This window comes from Esox lucius, chromosome 5 (assembly GCF_011004845.1).
Source record: "Esox lucius isolate fEsoLuc1 chromosome 5, fEsoLuc1.pri, whole genome shotgun sequence".
Classification (NCBI taxonomy): Eukaryota; Metazoa; Chordata; class Actinopteri; order Esociformes; family Esocidae; genus Esox; species Esox lucius.
The window spans coordinates 29,076,987-29,100,110 of record NC_047573.1 but is presented as its reverse complement, the minus strand read 5'-3'; the positions used below and the strand labels follow the sequence as shown (position 1 = coordinate 29,100,110).

Sequence of the window (23,124 nt, the reverse complement as noted above, 5' to 3'; positions counted from 1 at the left end):
AGTGTGTGTGTGTAAGTGTGTATGGGTAAGTGTGTCCAACCTTTTGTGTTGTACTGTATATACACATACAAAGCGCAGGAATAGGCCTATGGCAAAAAAAAGGTAATCTTTGTATATATGTGTATATTTCAATGTGTTTCTGTGGGTGATGGGCATCGGGTTTTACCAATAAATTTACCAAGTAAATTCATCTTCAAAAAGCCCAGTTGTTATGACAACCACCTCAAGCTAGTTATAAGAAAAACATCCATATTTCATGTCATACTCTAAAGGAAAAAAAGATAATTGAAGCTCAAATGTATCGCTTATATTGTAAGTAGCCTACATTTATTTTCTGGGCACAATAACCACTCTATTTGCAAATCTATTTTTCCAAGCACAGTCAGTCAGCTTTCCCATTGTAATTCACAGCTGCAGTATGAAATGGATTCCTTTTCTGACAGAATGGGCCTCGATTGACAGCACACTAAATGACAAATAATTAACTGGGGCACAACGTCTTCTTGTACTTTGGCAGAGCATCTGTGTGTGTGTGTGTGTGTGTGGGTGGGTGTGAGTGTGCATGTGTGTAGCACTCTAATCACAAAAGTGGTCAGGCAACTTACCAGACATGTTCCAGTCTTTCTCTTTAGAAATTTGAATAGGATGTGTTTGTTGTATATTACTACAAAGCTCACCATATGTATAGAATTAACACCTATACTTTGACTCAAAAAGGTTGCCAAACGAGAAGCAAATAAGAACCTCTTTCCTTGCCTAGAGCAATACTTCTACCACCCATGACTAAGCTTTAAAAAGGGGTTTCTGCATTATTAACATGCTAACAGATTACTATCCCACCATATGCATTTCATACTTATTACTACTTGGCTAAGCAGGAAGACTTAACTAAGTGAATAAATCATACATTACAGTTAAATGGGCCACATTTCTGATAAGGGTACCCTTTTCAAATCCTGTTTGAAACTGTCTGACATTGATGTAAATCTTTTAACTGGCAACCTGGCCCACTTTTCATGAGCAACATTGTCTAATGATTCAGTGTTTGACGGGGTGCCCTCCACCAACAGTGGTTTCAGTTCTCACCAGAGACACTGAATTTGATTCAAACCTGTTTTATTTGTACCTTTTTATTTGTATTCAGTGTTGTTTCTCTGAAACCCAGCACTGGGTTGATTATTGTACTCACCCAATATGGGTTGAACAAATTCAAGGTCTCTGGTACCAAGGGCAGTAAATCTACCCCACAGCCTGGACGTACCTCTCCCATTGTTTATTGGTTGTTCTTTTCTTCAAACTCCTGATTCGGTTATTCATAAACGTAGGGAGTGCCCACTGCTGAGACACAAGAAAGCCACCTATGCAAACCAACATACTGGAGAATATTGGCAATAAGATAAGCTGGCAAAGGCAAATATTGATATAGGATGCTGTGGAGTTGACCTGCTGGCTCTTATGCTGGTAGCCTGAAACGTGTTCAAGGCATCATGTCATCAGCATATTCACAGGTGTCCAGTGAAGGTGGTCGTTCTTCCAGCAGGACTCCAAACATTAATACGCTAGTCAGGAATGTTTAAGAGGTGCTGTACTGCTCTAGAATGGTGAGCGAAGCATCCAGATCTGAATCAGATCTATACATCTTTGGTGAGAACTGAAAACAGCAGTTGGTGGAGGGCTCACTTCAAAAATCAGAGGGCTTCCCTGCTGAAAAAAACAATTTGCCTTTAGAAATGCGCAGCAATCCCATTGATGGGTACAATAAGTTTATGTTCGCAGTTATCTTGGTCAAAGGCTTTGCAATCCACGTACTACATCTTATTGACCGGTCTAGTTCAGGGTCAGTTAAAAAAAACAATTTTACAGAACGGAGAAAACATATAGACAACAAAAGGCACTAATATGTTGATAAAGTTTTGAGGTCACTACCGAACTGCTAATCGTGGCTTACTGGTGCCATCTACTGGTCTGAAAAGTTAGACAGAGTGCCCTTACAGAGCACCTCAGAGTCAGAGGACACAGACCGTCAGAGGGAACCAAGGCAGAGAAAATAGACTCTGAGGAAACAGAGTCAGAATGTAGAAACGAAGTAAGCGGAGACAGACAGCATCAGAGGAAACAGGCAGAAATATGATTTTCATTAGTATTCACAGCTATCATTCTATTGTTCTTATCTCTACTATGATCTTTTTTATTTTAATTATTTATATTATTACCTTATCTCATATGTATTGCTTATTTTATTACAATATATACTGCATACATTGATGCTTTAGCAATATTTATGCTATTTCTTTTTTTACTGCCAATGAAGCAGTTTGAATTTCAAGAGATAGCTAGAGTGGGGGAACAGTCAGACAGTCGGGTCAATCGCTTTCTGTTCCAATCTTGTTCGTATGTTCTTTTTTACAGATTGTTAACTATATTGACTTTCAATGATGGCTTTTATTTTGAGAAAGAAAATAAGTGCTGCCAGCATAATATCCTGCTGCTAAAATAATGCTAATGAAGCCTCGTTTGGCCATCACTAATGATGGGTGCACAAAAACATAAGCATTGGAGTTGTCATACCTTCCTAATATGTTCCTACTGTGATTAAACATTCCACAAGTTATTCTTGCTCGCTTGGAGTAACCTATGTTGCTGGGAGTTACTGACATTGGCGGGCATCTTTTAATTGATGAGATCAACCATAAATTATAAATGTTGGAATACAATTGTGACTTTGATGCAATTCAGTTACACACAGTGCCTTGGAAAGGTATACAAACACCTGACTGATTCTCTCATTATACTATTCCACAAACTGCGGTCCTCACAGCGAAACATAACATGGTGAACAAATGCAAAAAACATTTCAAATTACAGTTTACATTTTGGCCAAGAAAATCTTGCCAACTTTTTTATTGTTTTCAAATTTTACTTTTTTTTTCTTACATTTATATTACAGACTCATAAACAAGATGCTAAAAATTATTGGTGCACTAGGTGTTAAAATGCACATTGCTTCATTGTTACAGTTGAATTTGTCAGAAACCACATTAGGTGTGTCCTATATAATCAATCCCCACTTGTGCCAGAATAATGGTGTAATAATAATAAAGGCTGATCATTTACAAGATCCAGAGAAACAGTGGAACCACATATTGTCCTCCTGACAAATCTTTTCCTGTTTCCAGGCGAGGAAGTTCAACAAGGAAGGAAGAAAATGACTGGATAGCAGAAAGGATGACTTAAAGATCACTTTATAGACCTGTCACCAAAACATACAGGCTATTAGGGGATAGTATGATCAATAAACCCTTTCCATCCTTTAGGAAGAGCATTAAGACATAATCCAGTTAGTATTCAAATGAAGTGAGAGAAGAAGAATACTGAAAGGGAAATTTAGTAGGTGGATAGATTAAAGTGGGAGAATGCGGCAGGGCCGCATTGACCCTGTCTAGCTTATGATTTTAAAAAGAGGCTCCTTTAAATTCGAGATGTGATGGGAGGGCAGGTTAGCTTGGCTGTCAATCTCAGTTTAAGTGCATTCGATGAGAACGGTTAACGCATCGTTCCCCTCCAGGCCGTGATTGGTTGTCGTCTTGATGATATTCGTGTTCTGGGCTCACTCAGACAGTTCATTGGCTATAGGCTAATTGCTCCCACCACAGCATTGGCCGCTGCGGCCCTGGGGGGCAGGCTCCAGGAGGTCCACCACCGGCCTGGTCCGGCTCCCTTCCCCATCTCTGCCTTGTGCCTCATTCTTAGGCAGCTTCTTGGCTAAAAGGAAAGAGAGAAGAGTAGAGAATTAACACTTACACAATAATCAGAGAGGCGGAAGTCCCGGTCATCCAAAAACATTAACTGGAAGCTTTTTGAAGTCTAAAATCACAAGTGGTGAAACTCTGATACACTGACATTTGCAGTCTGGTTGTTATGAATTTCCTAACCCTTTAAATACATTGAATGTAGGAAAAATATGAATTGAAAAAACATTAACAGTGTTTAAAATTATTTGCCTGCTTTTGAATTTTCAAAATTGTTGGTATATTTTTGGAACTATATCATCAAAGATGGTCAACCAAAACCTAAAATAAAAAAGGCAATCCAGGTGATGAAATAACATTTACATACAGATTTGTTTAATTAATGACCTTACGCCATACCCACCTCCCTCTATATAATCAATAACTGGTTGGGCCACCAAATGCTACCTTCAGATGTTGATCATATTGCTGAGGAGGAATTCTGGCCCCATCAACCATCTAGAATCATGAGCAGTTGCCCTGAACAGCTTGTATTTGGCCCTGTTACAACATCACAATTGGGTTTAGATATGGACATTGACTAGGACAGGGTTTCCTGTCCACTCTGCCTCGGTCTGGTATAGGGCTGTGGTGAGTTTTGTGGATCTTGACATTCTTTTATTTTTACCCACATGCATGCAATGGGTAATCAACTGACTCAGTGCAGCCCGGGCTTTGAGCCAATAGCACAAGTCTGACCCCCTGATACATTTCTGGGAGTGACATACAGTCACACCAATAAACACATGCCTGCTGGATGGACTGAACGCCCCTCACGTTAGAGTGCCTAAGGTATGCAATATCAATATAAATTATAGCACATTCACGAACAACAATGTGCATGACAAGTGAGATAGGTAAATAGCCTATGGTCAAATAACTTCACTAACAACAAAAGACCCTTGATTCTTTAGCCTGCCAGCAACCGGGATAGCAAGGATCCAAAAATGGTGGGTTGAAACAGAAAATGTTCTTAAGTATGCTTATGCAATTAGCTTTGCAGGGCAGATGAAAAGAATAGACACTGCATTTAGCCAGTGGGCTCTATGAAATCAAAATAAATAACCAGAGATGGGTTTTAAATTGTTGTCTAGCTGCTAGACTAATCTGTGCTTCAGCTCAACAATGGATGGTCTGGCATTCTTTGTTAGAATTCTATGGTACAGGGCAGAACTTGCAAAGCATCTTCAAAACACTTTTGGAATGGCCTAGTTCGGATTTGGCCTAAATTGTAGCCTGCCACAGAAAAATATATGTTATTGAAAACGGTCATTTTGAGACTAGAAAAGCAAAAGCATTATATTTTTGCTGAATGTGCCTTCCTTGCTCTTCACAAGGCTGGTGTTTGTTTGACTGCCACTCTGTCTCTCGCTCTCCTTCCTGTCAGGTGCAATGGCATGAGCAGGTGTGGTGCTACAGTTGCAATTACAGCTATGAACAAGTTTGTTACTTGGTTCTGACTGAAATATGTTAGTTAATTTTGAGAAAAAAAATTCAGTTGTTTTTAAATGTTCCTCCCCCCACTCTTTTAGTGTGACATGCATGAAGATTACCTTTACTCATACTGATGCAGCATGCTACTATAGAAGTTAATACTATTACTAAGAATAATTTGAATAGGACATAATAAATGTGTGTGGTGTGCCACTGCCAACCATGTAAACCAGACGCTAAAGTCTGCGTTCTTAGTAAAGTCAGCATCTGTTCTTGGTAAAGTCAGCATCAGTTCTTAGTAAAGTCAGCATCTGTTCTTAGTAAGGTCAGCATCTGTAATTAGTTGCAAACATTATCCGCTACCTTCTATCTATAAAAGTGAATTTCAATTTTTTGGTTTGAGCAATCATTTATATTAGTCATTACCATTAATTGAATCCTTAAAAATGTCACTCTGAATCCAAACAGAATTAAACCAAACCACCTTGTCATTCACGCATTTTAGCGTTGAATATGATGGGCAGCTGTTCCTGGATAGTTACGTTGGAATAGTGAAAAATAACATTTATAAAAATTGGATAGCATGTTACTTGTTGAAGTAATAGCATGTTGAAGTAATTATCTGCAATGTTAACAATCATCATTTCTGATATAAACTACCCTATCGCCAAAATAATTACATTTCAGTTCTAATCTTGATCATCAATGAAAAGAAGAGATCAGAAAGGACAGTAACGAACAAGCACTCTGTGACGCATGTGCTGGTGTAACCCAATTTATAAATACCAATTTTCCCGACAAATTTAAAGAGCGTAAACAATGCTGAATACATGATCAGAAATTCAGGATTACGCATTCTTATTTAAAACTTTTACAAAAGTCTTTGTTACAACATGCCAAAAAAAATAACATGGAATAAAAGGCAAGTTTCCTCCTTTCTCTCCACAGTTCGTATGCAGCAGAAGTGCGGTGTAAGTGAAACAGCAACATGGTTTATGGAAGTGCCCCATGTTTATATTATATAATGCCATATGGTGTTTGGCCGGGCCTGGGCCAGGCTTCAGGTAATAAAACTTGGGTCAGGGGCTCCAATTTTCAGGCCCAATGACAACTCTAAAAAACTATTTTTGCATCATCTTGATCGTTGTGATTCAGACGTTATTGGGTCTCAGAAGTTTCCCTTCGTGACCATGCCTGCCTCCATTGAAATGACATTAAAAACAATAATCAAGTACTTGCAGACACAGAGGCAGTCTGGACATGTGTGATGCTTGATTTAAGCATATCGCAAAACAATGTTTTCTGTAGAAGCTGAAACTAACTGTACTGTACAGAAAATAATTCACTGCTTTTATGCAATGCATACTTTGCCCTTACATATCATTAACATAATACAAAGTATTAGGCCTATTTATTTTATTGTATATCATTATTCACATAATTCTAAAAATAAAAGGACACTGCACTGTGCGAGGCAAGCCGAGTAACAGTGACTAATTAGGCCCATTATATTAGGCATTCTAGTGGGTAGGCCAAAGGCTTTATTGAGAGCAGTGGTCAATTCCTCAAGTACCCGCAACAGCAAACTTTTCTGTTGTATTCCTGGACAAGCACACATTATTCAACACAGTGAGAGCCTGATAATAAGTTGACAAGTTGAATCAGCTGTGCTTGGCTGCTGGGGCTACAATGGAAATGTGTACTGTTGGGGAAACTCGAGGACTAGAGATGGGAACCGCTGATTTAAAGCACAAATTTGGCTGTTTTTAAGGTTGCTGTCATAAAATATTCACAACTGCTTTTAATTTCATCAGACTCTTTAGTAACGCTTAATTTTGTGTTGTTTATAATGTCACAAAATATCAGAAAAATAACTTGCATGTGACTGTGTGCATATCAATTAAGAACAATAAGTATAGACTAATGATGATGAATAACTGGCATAATAATTGAGGCCAAAAAACTGAGGAGGTTTTTAAAAATGATATGTGATTGAATGCAATTGCTAGGTAATAGACTGCAAAGGGAAAACTTGAAAGACAAAAAAAACAACTATGTATTTGAGTGAATGCACCAAAATGTCATGGTGAAATATCAAACAGATGCTTTTATGTCAATTACGTGCTGCTACAACCCGCCACCAAAAAAAAGATCTAGGGGAATCCCTGATACTTATGTTCACTAACTACATTATACTAGCTTACTAGTGTTTTGTTCACTCAGGTTCTCATCATTTAATACTAGGGTTTTGTTGAAAATCTGATAAGAATCAAAGTCAAAAATGTGCAAAAAAGAAAACCAGAAAGAGGGCAAACACTTTCTCTGCACTGGAGGTAGATGTAAAATAATCATATAAAGCGTAATCCTCTCCATCTGGATTAATACAACCCAATATAGAGTTGCTACAAGAGTATCTGCTAAATAACCAAAAGTAGAATGAAATGTAGTAATGTATAATTAAATGTCCTGCCATTTTCACCACTTTAAAGATGTTAGGGTGAAGGTGTATTTAGGCTATTTAGAAACCCATCTAATAATAACCATCTATATCTTGATTCGGGCCTATAGTGCTTGGAGTGTGTGGAGATTGTTGGCCTTACCTATTGCCATGAAGATTTCATTAACATTCATGGCAGTCTTGGCGGAAGTCTCCATGAACAGTAGACTGTTGTCATCTGCATATGCCTGGGCTTCCTGTAGGCAAATGTCAATTATATCAATATTACATGACTTTAAAGGACTATTGGAGGCTAACAGACTCTTAGTCACCAAAGCCTATGTCCTGGACACAGATTAAGTTTGAATGTGAAATCTGAAATCGAGATTCTCCAATGACAACAAATTAAAACTGAGTCATTGTGTGTAGTACTTCTCAAACCTTTCATTGGGGAACACCAGATGTTTCACTTTATGTAGCTCTAAACTAGCACATCTGATTAAATTAATGAACACATTAACTGAATCAGGTGTGTTAATTCAGGGCTACAAAAACTATGGGAAATGCCTTGTAATCCCTGAGGACGGGGTTGGGAAGTCTGTCTCCAAATATGATATGTGGAAGTAAACCTTTTCATTAGATTCATACTGTATAGACATGTAAGACATGTTAACCAGACCATTTGACTTATGATACAAGAAAATAATCTACAAATTGTTGTAAATTAATTACAAATACAAAAAAAAAAAAATTGATCGCATGGCCTGTAGAAGTCACATAATTAATTGAAAGGCAGTCTCAAGCAGGACAGAAACATGCAGCGGAACGTGACATCACAGCCTTGCCATTAGCGCTGGATTTAAAATGAGCACACTACTACCATCATGCTATGGGTATGCTTTTCTGCATTAAGGCTTCGAAAGCTGGTTAAGATGGAAGGCAAAATGGAAGCAGCAAAGTAGAGAGAAATCCTGGATGAAAAAACCTGCTGAAGTCTGCAAGAGACCCGGGAATTGGGAAAAGATTCATCTTCCAGCAGAAAAATTGCCTTAAATATCCAGGGACTGACTTCAAAATTAAAACGTCACTGTCTTCGAATAGCCCAAATCCCAGAGCTCAACCCTATTGAGAATATATGGAGAGAGTTGAAAATTGCTGTTCACACCATCTAACTTGACTTTTGAAAAGACGAAAATGATGAAATGCAGCTGAAATTGCTGCCAGAGGAGGGTAAATACTTTTGAGAAGCACTGGATTTGGGAAGGATTGCAGGAATGCTCCAAACGACACTATCGAGTGTATAAAACGGCCAGATCTTAACATTAACGTTTGTTGCATTTTGCAAAGCCTCTGTCATTCCGATCCCAATACACTTTGTGTTGTGGTTGTCCCTCGTTTGATAGAGCTGTTGGATATCTTTCAACACTTTTAGACGGCAAGAACACTAACGTGATGTAGTTGGTCCATATGAATACAATCGGATTAGTAATTAGTACGTAGCTGAGCGAGGTGAAATTCCCTTTTAAAGTGCTAATTATTAATGTTAGCAATGATGTCTCAAAAAACCCAAGATCCTCAATCTAGAATGTGCAAACTTAAATGTTGCGGTACAATCTACTTCCTCTATATCGGTCTGCTCATGAAATACCTCAAGTTCCAGGATTTAACAAAATGGCAATCTGATAATAAGAATAATTTTTAGAAGACAAAATAGACATGTTTTAAAACACCATATATTTCTCTACTTTCCAGTTAATCAGGTAGTTAGTACTAAGAATGACAACAAAGTTTGTTCTCCTACTGTACATGTTTACACTGACTACCCAGTCTGGCACGCAAAAACCCTAATTGTGTGTGAAACAAATGTCCCCTAGAAATCTTTTAGACATGATGCACACCGCCTAAGATCCGCTTCACATGTTCAAACATCAATGAATAATGAATGTGAACAGATCACATCCTAAACGACGGCATAGACACACAAACACAGTGTAGGAACTGATCTCACCTGGACATCGACGGCTCTCTTGTTGGCAACATCGGCTTTGTTCCCGGCCAGAGCAATGACGATGTTGGGGCTGGCTTGTCGCTGCAGCTCCTTCACCCAGTTCTTGGCTCGCGTAAATGTGTCCTGGTAAAACACGCCAAAGCGCAGACGATTGCGATTGGTAACTATAACATCACACTTGAAAGTTTCCAGTCTCTGCCAAATGGTTAAGATACTGTAGCTTGATAATATCATAAGTGGTATCCTTAAATATTGGTCTCACAAATCAATTGCGCACCCCGCTTATACAGTGACGAGGGGGAAACGTAAGTTCAGATGTAGGACCCTTTACGCACTGTGTTGGTGATGTCGTAGACCACAATGGCCGCCTGTGCTCCTCTGTAGTACATAGGCGCAAGGCTGTGATACCGTTCCTGGCCCGCTGTGTCCCAAATCTCAAACTTGACCGTCGTGTCGTCCAGGCAGACGGTCTGTGTGAGGAAGGCAGCTGAACAAGAGAGAGGGGAAAGGCAGAGAACGACAACTCAGGAGGATACGGGCCCATTTGCAAGTGTCTTAACGAGCGTAGCCACAGTTCCCTCGTCCTTGTGGTGACAAGAGAGGTGAACTTGCTCACAAATGCCCAGCAGGGCTTTGAGCACAGCACATGCTGTCCGACTCTCCCACGGTCGTCAACGTGAACATTTGTTGAGTCGTGTCTGTCAGCGGGACAAAGCTTTCAGTTGTGGTTCCTCAATTTGCTCGAGGCAACAGGCACATATTTTCACACTCGCAAACACATACCCAAGCGCACACAAAATGTACACGTACGACAATAGTACCAAAGGGATTTCTGTGTACGTACATTTCACACAGTGACTTAAAGGAAATCAACAAAATGGATACCAACAACAATGAAGTGCTTTACGTTGCACTTTGTCATATACTATGCAATGGACCTGGAGAAACATTTTAATGTTGGTGTCATTTGTGCTTTTCAGCTGAAGCCTGCCGAACAGGTTGGAGGTTTATCTTCCTAATGAGCACTGCGCCGCTGCTTCAAAGGATAAGAGCTGAGGAATGAAATGCTAATCCCAAGTCTGTGAGCTGCAAACACTGGTCTTGGCTATGTGAGAATTCTAGTCACATGACAGCACAGATAGACGGTGGTCTCATTCCAATTCTTTGACATCTTTACATCCTACAGCCCTGTACAGAGCCTGAATGCTGACAAGACAGGGTTGGTAAAAGCCATTAAACTACTAGGGGGAAGTAGGATGAAAAAGTTTCTTATTTTAACAGGGCCCATTTCTTCATTTTTGCAGTAAGGAGAAATGACAACCTTTTACACTTTTTACATCACTGCTGCCTCATGTGCCCTTATTGTTCCCTGATAACGGAGCTCGCTATAATGGCACAGGACAGGCTTTCAGGTCAATACGCTGTTCTACTGTGTCTGTCAATTACACTGAGATGTTAATAACAGGTGCAGTAGCATCAGACTATATTGACTTGCTTGAGATTCTTTTTTTTCCCCTAGAAAAAGCCACACCAACAGTGGTATCAATCATACGACCACTCTCCTCTGGTCTGAGAGTAGATTACTGCAGGTAATCAATCCCCAAAGAAATGTATCCTCATGCTATATAACCCGTTCTGTTTTTAACAGACATGATATGGTGATGCCTTTTTTGTAATGCCAGCCAGTAAACACACATTTCAAATAAAACCTTTTAGAAACCCCAGAAAAGGTTATGGTAACAACACTTATTTACGGTCAGAGAATAACTCTCACCTCCGATGGTGCTCTCTTGGTACTCCTGAAACTGGCCCTTGACGAAGCGCAGCACCAGGCTGGACTTGCCCACTGCCGATTCTCCCAGCAGCACTAGCTTGAACTGGCAGATCTTGCTGCCTGCTGCCGGGCCGTTGGATCGCGCCGTCCCTCCACGACCCGCCATGGAGCTGTGCAGTGAAATACCCGAATGAAAGAGTCCTGGACTGGGCCACGCAGACTGGGGCAGCAAGGGAGTCTGGAGCAGCAGGAGAATTCCGATACGTATTGGCTAGCGTAGGGGATCCAGATACACAGGCACGATTGGGATTAGGGGAAAGCTGCTTGAAGTGGAGAGAAATGCAGAAACTGTGAGGCTGGTTGTGGAGAAAATATACATTAGGTTAATAATAAAGAAGCATTAAAACTACCTAGTCTGACTGGAAAGTCCCTACAGGTATAGACAGGTGGAAGTTGGGCTAACCACACTGGTCCTGGTGTCTTGTTGGCCGCCATATCCTTCTGAGCCCTGACACTGTTCTATTAATGTTTAGACTCAAACATTGGGGTTATTAAAGATGCAGTCTGGGAACGTTTAGCAAATAAACCTTTTCTTAAACCTCCAATGTCAGTCTGGATGTGTAATACTTCAATTTATGTTTGCATAATCTTTAAGTAATCACTATCTTACCTTAGTAAGACATTAAATTCCAAGTTTGAACGCAAGTAGTTTGGATAACATGAAGCATATATCAGCACATATGTGCCATAGTACACAATTTTCGTAGACGCGTTTTGGCACGTAAGCGCAAGTTAACAAACTGTGTGGTCATAAATCCCGGAATGCATCTTTAAGTAGATGCACCTGTTCCGTTTGCTGTTGGTAAGCATAAAAACATAAGGCACATCTATAAATTATATCCAGAAATGCCTCCACACCGATTGCTTTTTGTATGTAGCAGAATTTGCAAAGCTGGCTAACGTTCCCACTGTTAATGTATACATACTATACTATTTGTTCTCTCTGCTGCTTGGTGAGAAGTCTTTACTGTCTGAGTGATGTCATCCGACCTAATCCAGAGTCCGGCGAAGCGAGCTAACGGTAGATACTAACGTTAGCTTGCTAACGTTCAGGGATGATGAGCTTCAGTGCAACATAAAGTCCACCAGATATACAAAACCTTATGACAGGAAGCGCATAAGCTTTAACTAGCTGGCTGCTTCACTTAAGACAGATGATAAAACAACAATAGCAAGTGGGAGAAAATGTTGCTATTTAAGCTAGATAACTGCGTTGGTTAGCAGCAATGGCTGGAGCAGATAGTCGATCTTTGTTTACATTGTAACGCTAACAACTATTATCTAGTGTAAAATATTATTTCTTACCGATTTAGATGGAGTCGTAGTTATTTAACTACTCAGAGAAATCGTTGTCCTTTATGTACTATTGATTGTTATGCTGTTTGTTTGACTTTACTATTTAGCTAATCACTCTTCTCGTAGATACTTTACTTCCTCGTTGTGTAACCGAACATCCGGGTTACACCCATCTCTCTTCTGAAACTAGACTAGTCGGAGGCTGCAGTACATGAGAAAGCTCAAATTGTTTTGTTTACAAAGCGCTAGCTACGTAAGTGCATGGACCTCAAAATGCAAAGCCTGGCCCAGGAGGATAAAGGTAAGGACAAATAGACTGCCTGGACCAGTTGCAATGGCACCCTCTGGAAGATTTTCCCAACAATTCAGCAACTTGTTCTTTGGCTAGCTGACTAGCTAGTAGTAGCTAATAGTCCAGTTTTCCTTCCTACCATAGAATTGACTAAGTTACCAATCACAAGTCTCAATGCAAGGGACACGTGCTTTCTAATAGCTATAAAAGCTATTTGGCCCTGCAAGTAATGCACCATAGAATAGTGGATAAAACAATGGAGACATTCTTTTACATCTTAACGGTAATTACATCGTAACAACAACACTTTAATAACATGTCGCTATATTAGCTAGTACTTTTACCTACATGTATTATTGCACATCAGTGGCCAAGACATTTCACGAGTATCACAAACATAGCTCAAATAGCTTTATAACTTCATTCAATATGCTTGAGTGAAGTTGCTTCATAAACAACAGGTGTAAACTAACAGTCATTTTTTTCCCCAACACTGCAGATTTAAAGAGAGAGACATCAATAGACAATAAAATGAATACAAGAGAAAAAGTAACACAAGGAATATGTACACAATGAATAACAAATTGCACTTGACAATAGAGTGGCTAGGAGCACTATGAGGTAGTTGTGGTTAATGTATTGTAACAGAAAGAGACACAGGAAACAGACACAGAGGCTATGTTTGGGTCCCTGGTGTGATGGGTGTTTTATTAACATAAAGAGAAGGGTGAGCTGAAATGTAAAGGTAAATGTCAAAGACACTTTGTGGGGAAGCAGTGTTGACTCTGGGGCAGCTTCCCAGTGGGGGTTTGGAAGGAATGGGTGCTGGCTGTTGTGTCTTTGCTGGACCCAGCATCTGTCTTCTCCTGGCCATCTTCCCCGACCTCCATCTTGCAGCCTTCTCTGGTTTATCTATTGTTCTTTCCCCCACTCCAAGCTGCTCCCAGAGCCCTTAAATCCCTCCTCTGATGAGGCCCCAAGGGTGAGGCGTGTGTGTAGGGGCGGTGCTAGCCCAGCTTGTAGCTCTGGTAATCCAGCATTTTCTGTTTGAGGGCATTGGTGCAACACTTATTTGTGGGTTTAAAGTGACTATACGTGTGGTGTAAGTATCCATGTGTTTAAGTGTCATTGTGTGTGTGTGAGTGGCGGGGGGAGGAGAGTATGTTTGCATAAAGTCAATACTAAAGTGGTAGTGTAAAAATGGGACCATGCAGATAGCCCGTGTAACCATTTAGTAATACCTTGTCTGTTGAACAGTGTTATGGCTTGGAGGTAGAAGCTCTACAAATTCCGTTCTGTTCTAGACATCTGCTAGAGATCTATGTCTGCCATGTAGTAAAGAAAAATGTATTTGACTTCGATGGCTGGTGGTCCTGGAGGTAACTATATTTGCTACCTGAACACAATCTTTTTCAAAAAGCTAACTGTGAATCTGTGGGTCCTGTAGATGCCAGTCTTCCTCTGTCATCCCTGCGTCTTCACGTCCCTCCACTGCGGCTGGTGTCGGCCGCTCTGTGGCAAGTCGTCCAGCGGAGAGACATTATGGACTACGGCTTGGTGGAGGAGTTTGTCAGCACCGTCTTCCAGGTAGTCCCTGATCTGATGAGTTACAGAGAGCGAGTGCAACTCATCATGGGGCTTCGAGCACAGGTGAGATATGGGGCGGACAGGGAGAGAAAGCAGGGGAAACTTGTAACAGCACAGGGCATATTGTGTCCAGTCTGTAGACTGCTGGTGTAGATTAATGGAATTATTTCTTCCATCAGCTGGTTCTAGAGTTGTTTCGTACAGATCACTTAGCCAACCCTGAGACGGTCCAGCCCCACCTCAACAGAGTGAGATCCTGTATCAACACTCATAGGGATATTGAGGTGCGTGCTGCTACTCTGTGAAGGATCATGATTGAGATTTGTGCTTTTGTTATACTAACGTGGCTAGTGACCATGCAGTGCTTGCTGTAGGTTCCTGATCCAGAGGTGGAGGTATCAGAATCTAACTTCCTGAAGCTGATTCAAACCCTACTAGAGGACCCAGTTCAGAGGGAACGCTTCTTCCAGGTAGTATTGTTTCTTATTCTGTAGCTGATAAATAATTCAAAACAAAATGTTATCTATCTTGCATTTTCAGACTTAAGTTAAAGACAAAATACAAAAGCAAACTGAGTACTCAAAATACTCAAAAGCACAGACATAATGTTTTTATTTTATTTCTAAGAACGTTTTTCTAGAGGAATTTGGCGCCAAGTTCAACTCTGCACTTCAGTCTCTGTTGTGGGAGTTTCTATCTAGGTTGGAGAAGCTGCTTCCAACACCAACTCTTCAACAGGTAACATGCTAACTTTTTCTACAACCTTATTTAAAAAAAGTTGGGATGCTGCATAAAAGAAACATACACTCACCTAAAGGATTATTAGGAACTCCTGTTAAATTTTTCATTAATGCAATTATCTAATCAACCAATCACATGGCAGTTGCTTTAATGCATTTAGGGGTGTGGTCCTGGTCAAGACAATCTCCTGAACTCCAAACTGAATGCCAGAATGGGAAAGAAAGGTGATTTAAGCAATTATGAGCGTGGCATGGTTGTTGGTGCCAGACGGGCCGGTCTGAGTATTTCCCAATCTGCTCAGTTACTGGCATTTTCACACACAACCATTTCTAGGGTTTACAAAGAATGGTGTGAAAAGGGAAAACATCCAGTATGCGGCAGTCCTGTGGGCGAAAATGCCTTGTTGATGCTAGAGGTCAGAGGAGAATGGACCGACTGATTCAAGCTGATAGAAGAGCAACTTTGACTGAAATAACCACTCGTTACAACCGAGGTATGCAGCAAAGCATTTGTGAAGCCACAACACGCACAACCTTGAGGCGGATGGACTACAACAGCAGAAGACCCCACCGGGTACCACTCATCTCCACTACAAATAGGAAAAAGAGGCTACAGTTTGCACAAGCTCACCAAAATTGGACAGTTGAAGACTGGAAGAATGTTGCCTGGTCTGATGAGTCTCGATTTCTGTTGAGACATTCAAATGGTAGAGGCATCCCACAAGTCAACTGCAAGATGCTATCCTATCAATTTAGGCCAACATTTCTAAAGAATGTTTTCAGCACCTTGTTGAATCAATGCCACATAGAATTAAGGCAGTTCTGAAGGCGAAAGGGGGTCAAACACAGTATTAGTATGGTGTTCCTAATAATCCTTTAGGTGAGTATTGACACAGAATGCAAAAATGTGCAAACCAGCCACCTTCATTTCTGTTTTTTAAATAGTACAAAGAAAACATATCAAATGTGGAAACTGAGAAATCTTATTGTTTTTGGAAAAATACATGTTTAAAAAAAGTGTGGACAGGGGCCTGTTTACCACTGTGTTGCATCACATTTTCTTTTAACAACACTCTGTAAGCATTTGGGAACCGAGGAGACCAATTGCTGTAGTTTTGAATGTGAAAAGTTTTCCCATTCTTGCTGCTCAACAGTTCGGGATCTCCTTTGTTGTTGTTTTTTTGTTTCATAATGTGCCAAATGTTTTTAATTGCTGACAGGTCTGGACTGCAGGCTGGCCAGTATAGTACCCAGACTCTTACCATGGAGCCATACGGTTGTAATACATGCAGAATGTAGTTTGTCATTGTTTTTGTGAAATAAGCAGGGCCTTCCCTGAAAAAGACCTTGTCTGGATGGTAGCATATGTTTCTCCAAAACCTGTATATATTGTTTAGCGTCTATGGTGCCTTCACAGATGTGCAAGTCACCCATACCATCATGAATGCTGGCTTTTGAAGTGTGCGCTGACAAGTCGGATGGTCCATCTCCTCTTTAGCCCGGAGGACACTGCATCCATGATTCCAGATTTTGATTAGTCAGACAACAGAGCACAACAGTTTCCACTTCACCTCAGTCCATCTTCAATGAGCTTGGGAAGGTGACAGTGTTTCTGGGTCTTGTTCATATATGGTATCTTCTTTGCATGGTAGAGTTTTAATTTGCATTTGTGGATGCAGCGATGTACTGTGTTCACAGACAATGATTTTCAGAATTGATCCTGAGCCCATACAGTGATGTCCACTACAGAATCGTGTCTGTTTTTAATGCAGTGCCGCCTGAGGGACCGAAAGATCACGGCCATCCAGTATTGTTTTTCGGCCTTGTGTACAGAGATTTCTTTTAATGATATTATGTTCTGTAGATTATAAGAACTCTTTGCAATTTTACGTTGGGAAACTTTATTCTTAAATTGTTGCACTACTGGCCTGCGCAGTCTTTTACAGAATGGTGAACTCCACCCCATCTTTACTTCTCATCCTTTCTGGGATGCTTTTTTTTATACCCAATCATGTTACTGACCTGTTGCCAATTAGCCAGATTAGTTGTGAGATGTTCCTCCAGATTCTTTTTTGCATTACACAGCTCTTCCAGTCTTTTGTTGTTGTTTTTTGAAACATGTGGCTGGAAACAAATTCAAAGTGAGCATATATATTTCAAAAAAACAATAAAATTTCTCAGTTTGAACATTTGATGTTGTCATTGTACTATTTTCTATTGAATATAGTGTTTAAATGCTTTGCACATCATTGTATTCTATTTTTCTTTCCATTTTACACAGCATCCCAACTTTTACAGTACTTCCATGTGTTGAGGTACTTAACTTGGGCAGTTGCTCTTTAAAGTCATTCCTCTTTTCCATTAGACTGCATCTTGGATCTCTCCGGACCACTCTATCCTAGAGGAGTGTGTGCAGACAGTGTGTCATCCAGAACCCTTGAAGTCCCTTCTCCAGTACCACAACAACAGATATCATATGGACACCAACGGTAGGCAGTAGACTTTGAAACATTAAAGAAAGCTATTTCTTCTTTATTGTCTTGGCTTAAGTCATGAAATGTTCAGAGGATATTGCTATTAGTTAATGTAAAAAGGGTTTTCAGCCAAACAATGGTTGTTCGTTTTGTAAGTTAAATTAAATTCACTAGTGGATCAGGTTTCAAAAATGTTTCTAATATTTGACTTGTATGTTTGGATATTGACTTTTTTTTTTTCTTTCTGTTCTCAGATGGATCTTCGGTTGATAACCACATACTGTCCTCTCTGTCCCTCTCACCCTCACTCCTAGAAACCAGTGAGCCCTTTGACACAGAGGTTAACCCAGAACGTATGCAGGGGTCTCTGAACATTGGGAGCCCTTCCGTATCGGATGAGTTGGAAATGAACACACCTTCCAACCATCTTCAAAACGAAAATGGGCTGGAACTCCAAGCGAAGCCTCACACCATCCAAAAGCAAGTGCAGGAATTGTCAAGTTTGTCTTCTTCCTGTCTGCTCTTTCAGCCTACAGTGCTGCTGCACAGACTGGAAAATACTGATATGCATTTAACTGTGTCTTTTCCAACATTGAGGAAAGAAATACCTCAGAAATCTTTGTCTAAAACAACGGGTACATTTGTTAGAAGCAAGCGGCTCAAAATGTGCTCCTTATGTGGGAAGACTTTCATTGAAGCAGAAGATTTGACGGCACACGTAAGATCTCACACTGAGCTGAGTCCTTTCCAGTGTGTGCGGTGTTTAGACAGTTTTGAAGATCAGGAGAACTTCCTGAAACATCAGCAGACTGGGTGTGAGGAGGCAGCTGAACCAGACGAGGACAACATGTCAACAGAATCTGTTGAGGATGGGATAGAGACATCCCAAACCCATGATACTTCAGTTCTGCGCCGAACAGCTTCCAAAGTTCGGCCCACTACAACACAGTCTTCCAAAGCCAAAACATGTAATCTGTGTTACAAAACTTTCATCACTGTACATGCAATGAGAAGGCACCAGATCTTCAAACATGATCAGCTCCTTTACCAGTGCTGCGACTGTGGAGAACATTTCAACAGAAAGTTTAATCTAAGGGAACACAAGGCTAAATGCCATCCAACTAAATCTTCCAAATCCAGAACATGCTGTTTGTGTAACAACTCTTTCACCAGTCTTTATTTTTTGACAAAGCATCTTAAATCGCAACATAATATGCTCCCTTACCAGTATCGTGAGTTTAAGAGGAAAACTCGCTTTTCCTGCCTTGGCTGTGAAGCAAAGTTTGAAAATAGGTGCAATTTGAAGGAGCATAAAAAAGAGTGTTTGGGAGTGAAAGGTCTCTTCTCTTGCTCTGTTTGCAAGAAGGCTTTCATTCAAGCAAGGGATTTAAAAGCACACATGAGATCTCACAAGAAAGGTTTTAATTTGAAAGAACCTAAAAAAGCTGCAGAGAGTCTTCACTCTTGCTCGATTTGTGATCAGACTTTCGTTAAGAGACAAGATTTGAAAACACACTGGAGAATCCACAAGTACCAGTGCACCCAGTGTTTGCAAAGCTTTGACCTTGAGGAGGAGTTACAGAAACATCTTCGGGAAGTTCTGGAGGTGGCCGCTCAAGTAGAAGAGGACGACACACCTACATCTTTTGAAGAGGAGACATACCAGTTCTTTGACCGGTCCAACGGCAGTCACATTCAAAGATACTCTTCGAGAGCCAGAACATGCCGTATGTGTCATAAGACCTTTGACAATCCGTCTTCAATGCGAACACATCTGAATTCCAAACATGCCCAGCTACCTTACCAGTGCCAGCACTGTGGAGAAAACTTTAAGAAGCGGCTCAATTTGAAAGAACACAGGAAAGAGTGCCATCCCGATCCAAATTTTGAACCCAAGCAGTCAGTTAAAATGAGGACATGCCACTTGTGTCACAATGTTTTTGACAGTACCACTTCTATGAGGAAGCATCTTAAATCCCAGCATGGTCAACTCCCTTACCAGTGCCCTGGCTGCGGAAAAGATTTCCTGAAGAAACTTTCTTTGAAGGAGCATGGAAAGGAGTGCTTTCAGAAACCACCAAAAGACCTGAGGGAGTCAGGCGAGGCAGTCGGTCCGAACCAGCACACAAGGGAAGTCAATCCAGCAGATGGCAGCAGCTCCCTGGTTTCTAGTAAAACCTCTGTAAACCAGAACCTAATAACTCCACCCACTAAGAACTCCTATCTTTGTGAGATCTGTGGTAAAGGTTTTGACATGCTGTCTCAAATGAAAGAACATATGAGAATCCACACCGGAGTGCGCCCCTTCCACTGCAGAGATTGTGGCAAAGCCTTCAGTAGAAAGCGGAGTCTGAAGCGCCATCGATTGATTCATACAGAAGGTCGGCCATTCCTTTGCACAGATTGTGGCAAATGTTTTAGTACAGAGGGCAGTCTGAAATCTCATCACCTGATTCATACAGGAGAACGGCCATTTGAGTGCACTTTATGCAAGTCATGCTATCTCACAAAGAAACACCTGCAAAGACATATGAGAAAACATTGTTTTAAAACACAGTCATAAAAAGTTTGTCACTCAAAAGGATTTTCTTTATTTTCTGGACTCATTCCAACAACAATTTATTGTAAGGCGAAGGCAGGTCAGGGGCAGGCAGAGGATCGATACACAGGCTTTAAGGACAGGCCGGCGATGAGAAGACTGGTGGTCGTGGATAGGCAGGAGTACAGTACACAGGAGATCTAGAGATAAACACTAAGAGCATTGGAAAATAAAAATAAAACACAAGGACCCTTGGCATAAGACACAAAACAAACTGGCACAGGAACACAGGAAGGGCACAGATTAAATACACAGGGGGTAATTGGGATGGACCATAAAGACAGCACAGGTGGAGGGAATCAGGGTGACATTTATTTGTATTCGTGACATTTCGTTTTTCATCCAGCTCTTTGTGTTCTGTCTTTTATGTAACCCTGCCTGAGATCTTAAGATTTGGTTTCACAGACCAGAGGGGTGTACTACGAAGGGTGTTCAACCTACTCAGGTTTAACTTGGGGTTATCGAGAAAAGTCAGGGTTGACAAACTCTGATTGCCTAAAGTGGTGTTAAATGGTATTACGACAGTGTTTAAGATGTTTGTTAGTTGACTTGGTGTTAACTTACTGGAGTTTGTGAGCATTCGCCTAAAAGGGGCGTGTTCAGCAACGCAAGCTGAGGCTCATGCTCCGTCTTCTATCCTGGAAGTGTGCATGTTTAAATAGAAAGGTTAACGGCTTAATCTAACACTGTGACGGCCAACAAAGCCAGAGAGGCTTGTTGGCAGGATATTGATGACAGTAAATCAATGAGAGCAGTGTTCTTGTCCTATGTTCTCTATTCTGGCTGACAGACTGTATTTGTAGTATGATTGAGATGTAAGGACAAGAGAATAGTCTATCTAAACATGTGAAAACAAAAGATAATTCAGTTATGGCCTAAACATGGGCTACACCTCTGGAATTGACCCATTACCCACTGTTAATTATTTAAGTTCTACTCCATTGAACACCTAGGTTGCAGGGCTACCTGTATGAATTTAATGATCAAATACCTGAACATGAATTCCTATTCACATAACCCCCCTCATGTTCTCCCAGGGCGCTCTAATGAGGATATGCGTACGGTCAATCGCACCAATCCCCTTCGGGATTCATATGCGGAAAAAAAAATATAAGGCCCAGTGTATTGCATATTAAAAATAGACCAAGTATTTTTTGCTAATTACTTGCGATCGCATAAAAAGCATAGTTAATCCTAAGAATTCTTAAATGGCCAGGGAACACAACAAATGCATCAAGCAGTTTAGTGAGAGCAAGTACCACCTTGGGAACTGCTCGGCGAAGCCTACAGTATTCTTGCTCAGATGTTCAGCGTCACCGATGGAATACATGAATGTCCCCTGGCAAAATATCGCCCAGCACGACACACTGCTCAACATTACTCCGGCGAGTGGCAATGCAGACGTCTGGCCCTAGAAGCCGGCAAAGATACCGAATTCCCTCGGATGAGAAGCAATATATTCATTAGAAAACACCATCGGGGTAAATTAAATGAGTTACAAGGTCTTTAAACACCCTCGCCCTGCGGAGTGAGCCTCACAATCCGTGCGGCAATGTCGATTGGGTCTCCCAATGTGCCGGTCTTTTTGTGGGCGGAAGGGCGGTGCTTACCTTTGGTAACATAGAGTTAACCATGAAGATAACACGCTCTGAGCTGTTTAGAGATGCAGCGTAAATTGCCATGGCAGCATACCCGGGGTAAAACGTATTCACCTTTCGTAATACGGGTTAATTGGAAGTTACACCCGAGGTCACCAAGTTACTCCTGAAGTTAGCTCGATAAGCCTGTTACCTCGCTTTGTATTATACCCCTCAGGTCTCAAATGTAAAAACATTTTTCTTGAGTATGCTGAGAAATATTATATTACAAAGTTATTTTCCATTTGATTTCCTTCAATTCTTAGCATTGTCATCTAGCTGTAACAACCCATTGTGAATATATTGTATTTACGAACTGCAGTATGTGTAGACGATATATATTGAAATAAACCGATGGGGGGAAAATTCTGTATTTGTGCTGTTGCAGCTTTTGTTCTACCAAATTAAACAACATTGAGACAATCATCATATTAAAGATTAGATTCAACTTTATTGTGAACAAGCCCAAGTACAGTACAATGAAATATATCTAACCAGAAGTGCAAATAGAAGAGGGCAGACATTTTTTAAGTATTAAGTATATGTTTATTATAAGTGGAATGTATAGATGTGCAATGGTGGCAAATGCAGTTCTAATGGCAATACTAAATGTGCACTTAAGACAAATATGGTGCAGAAAATGTACAAGTATTAAGTATAGTGTATGTTACAAGTGGTATGGTTGTGCGGCTACAGATGCCATTCTTGATAATTCAAAGTGAATGTGCAACGATGCAAATTGAATGTGCAAGGTGCATGTGCAACTGAAATGTGGGGATAGCAGCAGTGAGGTTCTCGAGTTAGACATGTACCTGTAACAACTGAAAACTGCCATTATCAGACTTTGCAAGGCACTGTCAGAGTAGTAAAAAGGGAGTAGTGCAACAAGGTCCCTGAAGCGGACAGGGGTATGTTTAGTGATGGGTCACAGAGTTCTGCAGGGTTACAGCAGATGGAAAGAAACTGTTCCTGAGCCTGCTGGTGTGGGAACGAAGAGA

General features: G+C 40.7%; 2 protein-coding genes across 6 annotated transcripts; one reads left to right on the top strand and one right to left on the bottom strand.

Moving 5' to 3' along the window:
* Window positions 1-2,865: 2,865 nt before the first annotated feature.
* Window positions 2,866-12,944, bottom strand: LOC105027630 (ras-related protein Rab-5C-like). Of its 3 annotated transcripts, none has more exons than XM_010899796.5 (6): window positions 12,807-12,944; window positions 11,442-11,764; window positions 10,003-10,154; window positions 9,668-9,790; window positions 7,823-7,916; window positions 2,866-3,762 (listed from the first exon to the last, which is right to left on the bottom strand). In XM_010899796.5, exons 2-6 carry the CDS (start codon window positions 11,605-11,607, stop codon window positions 3,635-3,637), a joined length of 663 nt encoding a protein of 220 aa, XP_010898098.1. In that variant the 5' UTR covers window positions 11,608-11,764; window positions 12,807-12,944; the 3' UTR covers window positions 2,866-3,634. The 3 variants fall into 3 exon arrangements, with proteins under 3 accessions (XP_010898098.1, XP_012987405.1, XP_010898100.1); XM_013131951.4 differs by having other exon boundaries at window positions 11,442-11,761; window positions 12,807-12,943; XM_010899798.4 differs by lacking the exon at window positions 12,807-12,944 and adding an exon at window positions 12,112-12,229 and having other exon boundaries at window positions 11,442-11,761.
* A 4-nt stretch (window positions 12,945-12,948) lies between these two features.
* On the top strand, window positions 12,949-22,495 carry LOC105027631 (zinc finger protein 845-like). 3 transcript variants are annotated; one of them, XM_010899800.5, is made up of 7 exons: window positions 12,954-13,098; window positions 14,537-14,739; window positions 14,856-14,960; window positions 15,051-15,146; window positions 15,304-15,414; window positions 17,782-17,905; window positions 18,205-22,495. In XM_010899800.5, the coding sequence occupies exons 1-7, from the start codon at window positions 13,059-13,061 to the stop codon at window positions 20,451-20,453; spliced, it is 2,928 nt and encodes a 975-aa protein (XP_010898102.2). In that variant the 5' UTR covers window positions 12,954-13,058; the 3' UTR covers window positions 20,454-22,495. The 3 variants fall into 3 exon arrangements, with proteins under 3 accessions (XP_019900215.2, XP_010898102.2, XP_010898101.3); XM_010899799.5 differs by having other exon boundaries at window positions 12,955-13,098; window positions 18,145-22,495; XM_020044656.3 differs by lacking the exons at window positions 17,782-17,905; window positions 18,205-22,495 and adding an exon at window positions 16,834-17,068 and having other exon boundaries at window positions 12,949-13,098.
* The last annotated feature ends 629 nt before the right edge of the window (window positions 22,496-23,124 follow it).